This window comes from Paramormyrops kingsleyae, chromosome 13, assembly GCF_048594095.1.
Source record: "Paramormyrops kingsleyae isolate MSU_618 chromosome 13, PKINGS_0.4, whole genome shotgun sequence".
Taxonomy (NCBI): domain Eukaryota; kingdom Metazoa; phylum Chordata; class Actinopteri; order Osteoglossiformes; family Mormyridae; genus Paramormyrops; species Paramormyrops kingsleyae.
The window spans coordinates 15,497,792-15,510,880 of NC_132809.1; the positions used below are offsets into that span (position 1 = coordinate 15,497,792).

At 44.6% G+C, this 13,089-nt stretch overlaps 1 protein-coding gene across 2 annotated transcripts in view; it reads right to left on the reverse strand.

Moving 5' to 3' along the window:
• Positions 1-10,298, reverse strand: part of LOC111836482 (microtubule-associated protein 1A-like) — a 40,435-nt gene extending 30,137 nt beyond the window's left edge. For both annotated transcript variants that reach the window (XM_023797794.2, XM_023797793.2), the window contains exons 1-2: positions 10,028-10,298; positions 7,292-7,393 (exon numbers count right to left, since the gene is read on the reverse strand). In XM_023797794.2, the coding sequence (XP_023653562.2) occupies positions 7,292-7,393; positions 10,028-10,289 (364 nt within the window). In that variant the 5' untranslated portion in view covers positions 10,290-10,298. The remainder of the gene's footprint in view (positions 1-7,291; positions 7,394-10,027) is intronic.
• Between the last annotated feature and the right edge of the window lie 2,791 nt (positions 10,299-13,089).

Consider the following 13,089-nt stretch of genomic DNA (forward strand, 5'->3'; position numbering starts at 1 on the left):
TATTACTCACTTAAACATTGTCAGATTTATACCCCCTGGTGCTGTCTTGGACTATCTTTGTTCCTTTGCCCGAGCTGCTTCCTGGACACCTCAGAGACAGCTTGCACGCTCCTCCAGTGCTCCACCTTTCCAGCCTGTTGGCCACGACACTGCACCAAGTGGAGGAGCTCGCTCTGATTGGAGGAACCGTCTGCCGATCAGTAGCTGGAACCTAAAAACCCTTGGTTGACCTCGGTGAGCCCTCCCACAGTGAAGTGATGCTAATTATGGAATCTCCAGTCAGCCAGATGACAAGGCAGATGCTCAAATCCTTGGCCTAAGCTATACAACAAAGACTCGGGTTTTGAAGAAAGGTTACACGTTTCGAGGCTCGACCGATCAACATGACGAGAAGCCAGGAAGGTTTTAAGTATCTGTTTCTTTACAGTGTGTCATCAAAGATCCATTAGAACTACTTCTGCTCCACATCTGGCTGGACTGTGCTTCGGGCTGTAAACACATGCCACCACGCCCATTCCTCCTAGACAGATCCACCCCTCTCATGCATTTGAAAACATCCCAGCTATTTTGTCATGTCTCACTCCCAAACAGCAGGTGACTCTGGTCACGTGACTTGGCTGAAGGGAGAGTATCGTGTTTCCCAGGGCGCCTGCTCAGCCCCGTGGGGTCTCAGCTGGCCCCTGACCTCTAACCTTAAACCCATTAATGAACCCAGCCAGCGGCCCCCCCGCCCCCAACTCTGACACTGCAAACCCTCGTTCTCCATCCTGTACTGTCCCTCTGCTCCCCCAGCTCTCTCACAGGACAGCCCTGCTCATGAAGACACCTCCAGTGCAGATTCCGGCTGCATCCCACTGAGGCCTAAAATTCCCAGACCTGCGCGTTATTTTGAAAGAGGAGGGTCTTGGGGGTGGGGGGAGCTTTGGCACTTCCCCCATTTTGGAAAAGTTTATTAAGGTAAAAAAACAAAGGACATTGCTTTGTGTGCCTCGCCCTCCCTCTTCTTTATTCCCACAAACACTGCAAATCCAGTGGATGTGCGGCTCTTTCACACTGAGCTGACACACAGAGCAGGGGCCGTTTGCATTACACTCACGCAGGCACTTTCACACACAGTGCAGGGACCAGGATCAATACCACACTCTCAATTATTAATAAACCTCAATAATGCATGTAACTGACCTACCTACCTAATGTAGCCACTGCTCAGATCACATGCAGCTGCGTGCACCGGTTCCAGTCAGAACATAGAATTATTATCCATTATTATGACAAAAATGTGTCAAATAATATGAAATACATTTTTTTTTGTTCCAGTATCACTTAATTAAGATTCGTTTGTAAGGGCATTAAAATAAGATCTCAGGTTACTAACATTATCAGTAAAACTGAATGATGGTCATGAAAGCTTATTGTTTTCCAGTCTCCAGATTTGGACATCCCCCCCGGAAGAAATGGCCACATCATTACAGTTGATGATGGCCGGTTTACTTCTCAGTATCCACCCGACTAGAACTGCGGTCAGGGGCTTTCGTTAGTGCGGCAAAGCCCGGGCTGTAGTGGGCGGTGGTACTGCACCCCAGACCTTCAAGGCCAGGTGGTTCCTCTCATCTCTGAACCCAAACCTCTCCACCTCCCAGCCAAAGCGAAATCTAACAGAGATAGCATGGAATAATGTGAAGCCCTGCCCCACAGTGAGGGAGCTTCTCCTGCCGTTCCATGCCAAAAGGATGCAGATTGTCGATTCTTCTCCCTTCCTCGTGTGTGGTTCACTGTCACACTGCTGGCATAGGCCCAGGCAACAAAGAATGACCGGCACAATTAATGCGTCTACTTCCGGCTGAACGCTGTCTGTCTGATGGGTACCAGCTACGTGCTCGTTAGAAGGTGACCTTCTGTCACATTCTCCAGTTACCATAGGAATGACCTTTACCGCAGCAAAAGCAACACAAATGATGTCACTGATTGGACAGTGAGCAACCCTATAATATATTCGAATACTTTCACCCAGATGTCACGCACTGTGACATCACTGAAACCGTATATCATTTACAATTTGAGGCTATTAAAAATGTCTCCCAGCACGTTTTACAATATCATTGTATAATAGCATTTATTCAGTTACATCCAATGTGGTAGAAGGTTCATCCCAGACCTCTAAGCCTCTAATCTTGTCTTATTCTGACACTGATCTTCTCATTGCTGGAAGCTTCGTGAATGAGCTTTTTAAAGTTATCAGCTGTTTTCCGACACATGGGCAGCGGGAACGAAGAGGGAGACTCACTTGCGGATGTCACGCACCAGAGGGTGCTGTGCTGCCTAGTTCGTCCCATCCGCCCATGTCTCGTATTTGCTAATAGTCATTTACCATATGATACTTCAATCCATTTTCCCACTTAAATACATGTAGTTTAATAATGAAGAAGGGCTGAATTTCTAAATTCCAGTTGACATATATGTGTATGCTGATGCTATGTAAACTGCAGTTAACATCCTTGACCAGGTTCCAGTTGATATTGAAAAAAAAACTCATATTTACCTGAGAACAGGTGTGGCTTGTCAGAAGCCAGGTAGGACAGAAAACCTACTGGACAGAAGCTCTCCAGGATCAGAGTTGGAGACCCCTAATCTACATGTTAAAGAACTCACAATAGAACTGGAAAACTGGCATATTCATTAACACATGTATCAATCTGTTGTGCTATTTCTCAACAGTTTGGCTGAACTGGACAAACAAGCTTGATTAGTTGATTGTCCTTTGCCTGATTCTATTAGCTGCCAGCAGGGGGGTGTCACTAAAAAAGCTGGGCCCCCAAATCATATCATTTTGGGCCCCCAACCCAGACCAATCAAATTGTGTTCCAGATTTTTTAGGGCCCCTGTAATAACCTTGTGTTGCCCCCGGTTGCAGGACAGAATCAAGCAGATAATATGGATGTTGATGCCATGAAAGTTTCTAGTTTAGGTCCCTGTGGATTTTTTTCTTCTTTCTGGGGGGGCTGATTGTCCTGTTCTGAGGAATGTTCAGCTGTGTAAACTGGAAAACACTTCATGAAATCATCGGCAAAGCAAATTATTAATAAAGGCTTGTGTGTTTATGTGTTTGTGTGTTTATACCAAGGTTTCACAAAAGCACAGAAGACAGTGGTAGGAGTCGCTCAGCCAGACTATGCTAAGTGACTGACGATGCTATTTCACTAAAGCTGCTGTTCGGATATTGTTCACCTGATGCATTCTGTGTACCTTGGTAGCCAATAGGAAAGGGTCTGTGAACCATGTGAGGGGCAGGTCTTAACATCACACTTGGCCAAAGCCTGAGTGTTTAGAGAGCTTGAGATGTACTTTGCAGGATTTCTGCATGGTGCTAATGTGTTTAGGGAGAAAGTGCTTGCGGCTTGAAATAAACAGATTTGTCTGTTAGATCAGCTTCCAAAGGCAGTGTATCAAACTGTGAATAATTCACCGAATCGTCAGTTATGAGTAACTTTCACAGCAAACAAAGCCTGTTTACATCCCGCCTGTGAGGCAGAGGCTGGCAGTGACGTGCTTATGGTGTTTGGTCATGGTGAAATCGGGCCTGTTCAGAGAGCCTCTCTGAGACACACAGCACAGGCTGTGCAAAATGGAAGGAAGGAGAGTTTTACTTCACTGGTTAGCGGTAGGGGAGGGGGCGGGTTTAATTGAGTTTGTGGCAGGAGGTTAATGCTGCATTCTATTTACCTTGGAGCTGGGGGCTTAAGTTGGTGTTGGGAATGATGTCATACCCGAGTGAACCACGTTCCAGCACAAGTCGGAAAGCCATTTAGCAACACCAGTCCTAGCCGGATTCGTTGTTAGCCATTGTTAGCAATACCAGTTGATAAAAATGCATTAGACAGTATTTTGCGCATACAAACACCACAGCAACATGTCCACCGATAGCGGTTGGACAGTACTGTGTGTACGACTGATGTAATGAAACTCAAATAAGACATAAGTGCTAATACACAGTATATAACTACAGCTTCCCCTTCTGTTGATGAAGGGAGCAGCCATCTTGAATTCTGAGGTCGGGGTTGCAGAGGTTCCTCCGATTTTCCGAGTCAGAATTCCGACTTCCTGGGGCATTCCAGTTGAAATTCCTGAGAAGGAACTTGAATTTCAAACATCCGAGTTCAAATGGAACAAAGCATAAGAATCACAGATTCTGGGGTGGTGATGGGAATGGATATGGCGTGAAAGCCGGGGGGGGAGGGGGGTGATGGAGGCAGCTGGTACTTCCGCTACGCAGTCACATTACAATCAACCCAGCTAGAGGTAGGAAATGTACCCAGTTCAGCTGGTTTAAGAATTAAATTGGTCTTAGATTCATTGTGAATTATGTCCAGGAACTGCAGCTTTGTAGCGTGCCTGAGCATTCTTCATAAAACACGAAGCGACAATATTCATCCTTCCACTTCTGAAGGAGGAAAAAAATCATAAAAGAAGAAAACAAGCCATTCGGTCAGATGAGAGGCCAAATGTTAAGGTCCAGAGGAGCGACACGTATGAATACCGTTCACATTTCAGCTCATTATGTTGCTATGTTACTGAAATTGTGCATAACACTCTTTTTTTAACTTAACGTTCAGTTGTTAGGACTCTGTAACCGCGACTGGAAATTCATTCATATGCCATTTCAAGTTCCATGGCTGGCAGATGGATTCACACTGGGGCTCCTTAACCCCAGTTACTCCAGAGACTCTGCTCTCTGATTCTCAGATGTACATCACTTTGGACGAGTGTGTCAGCTAATCACAAATACTTTCACAGACCAAATGTTTGTATCCAGTAGTTTTATCAGAATGAAAATGGAAATTCTTAAGACTTAATTTCACCTCATTTGAAATGGACCTGAATAGAGTAAAATGCAATTCTGAGCATCATTAGAGGGCAATATAGGGAAAGCAACACAGAACCTCTGAAACAGCACCTCAATTACATCTTAACACTGACCTTGAGGTTACTGACTGGATGAAAAATGCAACACTGGCAAAAAAGTTTTCAATAAAAAGAGAATAAGTAAAAATTATCTTTTGAAAACCCTTCCAATTTGTGTGGTCGCATTGAAGAAATGCATAAGCAATACACAAGAGTATATCACATGAAATTCCAAATGTATGACCAACACCAGCTAATCCCAAATCTGAGTCCCAAAACAGCGACTAATCCCAAAGTTATGGAAGGCAATAACAAATTCCAAACCAATATGGCACTAACTAATCCCAAAATGTACACAAAGCAGGACTAATCCCAAATCTATGTGTGGCAGTGACTAATCCCAAATTTGTGTGAAACTTGACAACTGTATACAAAAACCAGGGCACCTCAATGACCAGCTGTTAGCATTCAGGCAAGACTGTGGTACAGATTCATGTATGTGTTCCAACGGGTTTACTGACATTGGATGTAATTCCAGATAATCTGAAAAAACTCACTCAATATCACTTTTCTACATCCACCATTGAGTATGAATGGATTTCCTCATCACTGACGACATATATCTACAGTGGATTAAGGGATGCTGTTAGACTTTTTGGTCTGCAGAGGACAGTGTGAGCCACCAAACAACATTCCTCTGCTGGACTGTCCATTTCACCAGCATGATACTGCCCATTTCCCTTGGTTCTGTGCAGGTCTGAAACACACCCATACCTAGTCTTCTCCCAGCAAAACCAGGCACACCAAAGTACCTTCAAAATTCCATAAACTACAATCTTAAAAACTTCAAAATCTTTCCAAAATATATCAAGCTGGTACATTCAAAGACAGAAACTACCAAAAAATATATATTTGCATAACAATACCTATTTCAATTACTGCTGCAATTTGCAATATTAGTACGTAGGCAACACAAGCTACAAATAAATGATCAGATTTTTAAATTAGTGTTTTGTTCTTAATCTGAAAAAGTGTCATAACAGAGGTGGCTTGTGAAGATGGGAAACAGTATGTTGGCTTGGAGACTGTCTGGGCTGCTGTACCTTTCTCAGCCTCTGGGGGCACCATCAGGAACATGTTGTTCAGAGCTGGGGGAGGTCAATACACATAGAGGGCTTCACTGTGTGCAAACCCTGATCCTGCATCTCAGCCATACCTGCCAACATTAGGCTGTGAAAAACAGGGAGATTTTGCCCTTGATGATAAAAATCTGCCGGTGACCTCAGCAGTCAGATGCTGAAATGTTCACTTGTGATTGGTTCTGTGCTGGTGCCGTGTCGGGCCTGCAAATGTCAAACTCCTCCCCATACGGTTCTACTCAGCAGCGCAGCTCCTCAAGCCTCTTATCCTTCTCTCCAGTTCACTCTCGCTCTTCTTGAAACCTCCTTTCCAGCTACATTCTATGATTTAGATATTAAGAGCCAGAGCGAGGAGAGTACAGCAGCGAAAGCTCTTTGAGAGGATGTGTCAGAGGTGAGTCACTGCCCGAGATAAACATGTACTGTAGCTGCACCCCCTGTGCTTTGTTGGTTACGCACAGTAACTCACATTCACTTTTCTTCGATTAACAAAGACTTGTTTTTAGACTATTTTTTTTATAAAGATTTCTTGCTATTGGTTCTGGGGTATGATTGCACTCTGCTACACAACCTAATCATGCAGGCCCATTCTGTGGGGCTGTACCACCGATGTGACATGCGGCCAAAGAGGTGACGCAATCTGAGAAGCCATGGGACTGGGGGGGCGCCAGAGCCCCAAGTCAATGCAATCTGATCTTCTAACATTATGTCCTTCACAAGTCCTGGCTGCAGACTGCTGGAGACAAAACAGCTGAGATCTGACGTTGCGTACACCTGCACCCCCCACTCAGATGTTATTTTGCTTATTACTCTTTATGCACCAAGGTCTTTTTAAATGGAGTGCTGTAATTTTGTGGCTCTCGTGGTACTTATCATTAGCAACCGTGGGCTGCCATCTGCTCTGATCACTGAGACGGGACAGAAGACTGAAGCAGACCCACGAACATCCAAGAATGTTCTCTGAGGCCATTGTTGCCCAAAACATGGTCTCACTTCATGCTAGTACCACATCCCAGATGTCACTCAGCTGCGGCCGTAAACATCCTTTACCAGGCAAGATACCTTTGAGTCCACATAATCTGATCTAATGCACTGTATGGTATCCAGTGCTCAGGCAGGAATCCTCACTGCCTCCTGTGTTTTCACACAAGGCTGCCAGCATATGGCGCCACATCGAAGATGATGCAATTTAAGGACACATTTCTGTCAGTTTGTGCTCCACAGCCGATGGATTGAAAGCCAGGGCGACTCACCTCTGACCTCCGCGGAGAACTGGGCAGAATGCCGTGTCACAAAGAGCTGCAAGTGCTGGTCCAGGTCACAGGAAGCGAGGCTGATGTCCCACGAGCGGATTCCTGTAGGAGTCACAAAGCCAGCACAGTGGAAGCCATTATCACAGACGCATGTGGTCAGGAAGCTGCGCGTGCGTGTGTGTGTGTGTGTGTGCGTGTGTGTGTGTGTGTGTGTGTGCGTGTGTGTGTGTGTGCGTGTGTGTGTCTGCAAGTTGTGAGAGCTGTGAAGGACAGTCAGCTGAGTTAGATCCAGCATCTCAAGCCTTACAGGTGCCCTTGCCAGCTGCTCAGTTTCTGTTACAGTTTATTTTCATTAAGCCAATTTAAAATGTAGCCTTAAACTTCATCCTGCAAGCTAACCTGTGCTACAACAAAAGGACCCATTCTCTTTGTATAAATTGTATATGTTGTGAACTTGAAATGTGTAAAGTGATTCATATGCCTCTTGAAATGTGTAAAATTTAAGTCAGAAAAGTCGCTAAAGTGAAAGTTATGCATACTATGATTTCAAAAGTAGTTTAAATTTATGCTATAAATCAGCCTCAACGATAGTTGTAAACATTTCCATAGTGACTTATATGTTTATCACACCCTTGGACGCTGTTGCTGTTGTAAGTCCTTTGTGAATTCTAATGAGTATCCATTAGCTATAGTGGGGGGGGGGGGGTCCCCTGAGATGTGACTGTGCAGTGTGGGTGGGTGGTCAGCATGTGCACTGGGTAGCTATCAAGGCGCCGCAGAGGGAATGCCAGCCAATGAACAGCTGTGCTCGATGCACTGGGAGACACGAGTGGGCAGCTATGCAATGTGGGCGGGGCTTAGACTGGGGAGCCCAAAGGGCGCTAAACTGTCCTGGTTGGAAGTTTGTGGCAACATGCAAATGAGGTCAGAGCGCCGGCTGATGTTACAATGAAACCACAGCAGCGGGCAGGAATGGGGGACGAGGCTCTGAAAGTGAGGCACTGAGCCGAACGCCGCATCTGTAACATGTGTCTTTGATTTTACCATAAGCCGCTAAAATGGATGCCAAACACCCACAGAGATTACACAAACTTCGGGAATCTGGCACATTTGCTCAATGATTTTGCTCATAAATCTTATGGTTGTAAAGATTTATTGCCTTTCAGATTTGAATACAGACGTAATCATTTACTGTGTCACATTACTGGTTTATATAATCTATATCATATTCTTATATAATATACTTATGTAAACTTATATAATGGAATTTCACCAGACAGGATTGAGAATACAGCCTTAGTCAGACATTGATTTTTCAGTGTAATAGTGAATTAAATTAGAAATAGATTTTTCCCCCCTTTTTATGGTGATATCACTCTTGTGATATCACTCTTCTAAAACACCCTGTACTCATACTCAGGTATTCTGGAGCCTGGAGTCCCATTCTGTTTCTTTTCAGTGAAACAATCTTCTCACTCAGCATTGTCACTCCCTCACTGCTTGAAACTCACAGCCCCAGCTGCGATGCAAGAAAAGTTTGTGATTTTGTGCGAGGTTGCAGAGCTTGACCCCATCGAATGACGTGCGATCGCTTATGTCAATGAAAAACGCTTATTTGATCAATTAATATTTGTCATAACTGACCAAAGATTAGTTAATCTATGTATTGATCAGGTTACGCATTTTTGATTTATGCAGCATATTTTAATTAAAGTTTAGCTCTTGGTTTCGTGGTTTTAAATGCATATGATGTAGGCTAACTGCACTACGGAAAACCCTTTAGATGATGGAGCTCTGATGAAAGAATTGAGGCAGCTCTGTAACTCTGCTGCAACACACATCACACTCACCCTTGTGCAGCTCATCATAACAGAGACCTCCGTTCTAAACACATCATGCACTATATAACCGCCGCTGTTTATGATCCACAGTTGCAGATAATGTTTATAGGGCGGTTTGGAACCCGAATTAAGTTTCTGTGAGCTGATGCATAAATTTCACCTGTTTCAAAATAATTCCATGCGCATACACTGTGTACCACGTCAGTACTGTTGTCAGTAGAGCTATTGATGCAACGCAACGCAAGCATGACATTCAGTCTGCTTACATTAGCGCAACTTCGTTCTGCAACGCAATGTCTCCTACTTACAAAAGATGGTTAAAACCTGCCGCAGATTTCAACCTGCCCAGCACTGGCAGTAAACGCCTGACATAACTTGCTATATGATGCACCTTTAGTATAAAACGTGTCGCAGTTCGTTTTTAAGCAGGATGGGTGATTCCAGTCCAATACCATTTTTCCTCATAACAAAAAACACAGATAAAGTCATAACTTCATGAACGTGTTATCACATGCACACATTAAAAAACATAGTTAACTTGTAGTTACATATAAGCGAAATTTTAGGTAGAATATAGGTGCCGGGAAATGTGGTTCGCATGAATTCCAAACAAATAAACAAACAAGTAAATCTGTTTTGACTCTTAAAAGTCTCATTAAAACTTCGTATATTTGAATGTCTTAATCTTAACAAATATTTATTTATTTCATTAGCGAAAGGACACCCCCTTTCTGCAGTAGTGCCCCATCTCAGTAAGATCTCAGGAGGCCCGCTTCCGAATTTCACACGACAGGTTCAAAGGATTCAGTGTTTTGGTAGCTGCTTCGACAGTAATACCTGCCAGTTGTTTTATTGCATTGCAGTCACGTTTTAAGATGTCAGGGAGCTCACTCACCCTGTTTAATGTGCTCTTTCACTGCCTGTAGCTGATGGTCGGTCGCGATCTCCCCGATAACGATAAGCATGCAATAGCTCTCCTCACAGAACGGCGGTCCACGGCGTCGCTGCTGTCCAGGGTGCTGATGGGGATCCTGCCGTTCCTCGGTATCCAGCCGCGCAATGCTTTCGCTCTCTTTCACATCCTTCGTCGCAGCTTCGGAATGCATCTCCATGGCAACAGCACCGGGAGCCGACGCCGGGCCCACATCTATTTCCATGACAACTGCTGCCACGAGTACGGCGAACGTGGAAAGATCGGGGTGGAACCTATGGGAGGGACGCTCACATTTGGTGCTAATAGACTCCTCTTGATTGGCCGAAAGCCCGTGCTGGTGTTTGATGTCATTGTCAGCCAATCGGGTTCCCAAAGAGAAGGTGAAAAATCCTGTAACTGTACCATTCTGCAGATGAACTGCATCTGCAATACAGGCAAAAACTGTGTTTTCGGAATTTTGAGGTTTTTGACATCTGTTATTTGGGTAGATGTTTATAGTTACTGATGTTTTAGATATTTAGTTATAGATTCTCCTTAACTGATTACAGATAGCTGGTATTGATCAGTATGTTCATCTGTATAGAGATTAGTTAGGACTTACTGTGTTTGTCACAGCAGAGCATAGCACAGCACAGTTCTCTGTAGTATTCTGCTTACAGTAATCAATCAGCACATTGGCTGCAGATACCATGCATGCAGATCAGCCATTTTGATCTGTTACAGTGTATGAAGTTAAATCAGTGAGAGGTGACACATTGTTACTAGATCTACTAGATAAGGGTGGGCAACACTGAGAGCCTAAATAAGGTAGGATGTCGTTCCTGTGATACAGCCCTGTGGTTCCCCTCTCTCTTATCCTGGAGATGGCCCTACACTGCAGCTCTTATGCTAGGTTGGGCATCCATCCAGCAGGAGGAGAGGTCTAGTGGGTAAGGAGCATGAAGGAGAGAGTCAAACTGTACCCATAGATTCAGCGTCTTCACTGGGTGGCGTCTAAGCTACAGAAACTCAAACATTTGGGGTAAACATTTACTAGTGAACCACAGGCAAGAATTTTTATATAATTTTGTTCTTTTTGGTTACAAACTCCATAAAGTTAACAATGACATCATTAAAACATGCTAGCAACATGCCTAAGTTTTATAGTTACACAGATGATGCCACAAAGCCACCAGCTGTATGGTTCAGAAAGAAGGTTTCGAAACCAATGATGGGTGGGATTACTGTGACCTCTTGAATGAATTAGCCAATGTGGGTTCAGTTTATTGATGACTGACAGCACAGTTCACAGCTTAAGTTTTTGCCCTGCTGATGTATGTGCATAGTATGGCAAAGAAATGCACAGCAGGCATATCTTCTCCCATAGCATTGATTAATACCTTTGTATTTTCCGGCTGGCTGAGCTACAGCAATATTAGTTGCTGTTGTAATTGATAGCTGTGACCCCTGCTATGGTGCACAGCATGCTGCAGCTATGCGGGCCACATCCTGCTCCTCCATGAATCAGCACTTCTGATAAAACACACAAGCCCCTTTGCCTCCCCCTGGTGGATGAACTGTCATACTTTCTGAAAGTATTTTCTTTTAGCACAGAGGTGCAGGAAGTAAGATCAGGGCCGAATTTATGGGACTGAGGCCACCAGGCAACCTACTGCATAAAATGCTGCAGTAACAAGCAGAAAGAAAATGGGGCTCTTTACAACTGGGGGGCCTGGGCAATGGGGGGGGGGGGGGGGGCAAATTTGATCATGTCATCTGAAGCCCTGGTGATCATTGCACATGCGCAATATAACATCGATATGACATCACCCAGCCCTAGTTTCAACCAGATAAATTAGTATTAAATTATAACACAAAACCTTTCTTATTTTAACAAGATACATTTATTGCTTAGATTGGCAAGTCTTACATGAGCAGAGCGTTTCAAGCCTCATGCAGTTCTTCCAGTTTTTACTAATACTTTTGGCTCAGTGCCACCGTGAGGATGGATCCCGACTGCTCACCACAACCACATCCCCTTGCCCGAACGAGCTCTCCAGTTATCTAAGAGCCGTAATCAGACTCTGCAAAATCCCTTGTGCATGAAGTTGGTAGGACCGGTTTGGCTGGTGTGAGGTATCATCTTGGCATGCAAGGCTAGTGCTGACCTGCCCCAGCTCTCCTTGGCTGTTTGTCATATAAATTAAAAGTGTGGTGCGTTCAATTTGGGTTGTTTCTGCAACTATTGTGGCCTCTAACTGTATACGCCGTTCCTGTCTCCCAAGCATGGGAGATGCCATCGTATGGTTTGCTCACATTTTAGAAGGTGGCTTGAGGGTCCAAGATACTTAAGCAAAAGCGTGTTGCATGGCAAGTGCCCTCTGGGAATTGCCAGTGTCTAGCTTGGTTGGGGAGTTCAAGTGTGTGAAAGTAAGACTACAACTGACTCTGTGTGAGTCCAAAGATGTAAGAGAGGCAGCCTTCTGTTAAAGCAGCATGCAGACGGGATCCTCCGAGAACTGTGCAGCAAGCTGAAGCAGATTTGAAGTTAAAGGAGATGGTAGGGCATGTGAAATGCAGCAGAAGAGGACTAGGGTTAAAAGTTAGAAAACCATTTCGGAGCAAAGCAAGGGAGGCAGATTAGATTAGAGGCGAGGCAGTGTTGGGTAGGTGTGCTGTGGTGGCTGCTTCACAGGAACAGGCCAGTGGCTTCATTGGGAAAGTCTCGATAAAATGAAACTTAGATGGCTGAGGTTTCTTATCTACAATCTGTGTGGACAGGTGCTGACCCCAACTGTGAGTTGAGTACAGGAGTAGCCTTGCTGCAGCATATCTGATCAGGCTGTGCTGCCAGTCTGAGTCAAGGCAGATATACATGGAGTCAGGTCTTGACCTGTTTCGTCGACATTAGAAGGAAAAAGAAAGTCTGCAAATGGTCAGAGGCAGGTTAAAATTATTAGACAGGCTTTTGTTAAGGAAGCATGGAACAGCAGCCCACCATGTCCGTCTACAGGCAAGTGGGGGGGAAAGCGACTGGAGATTCT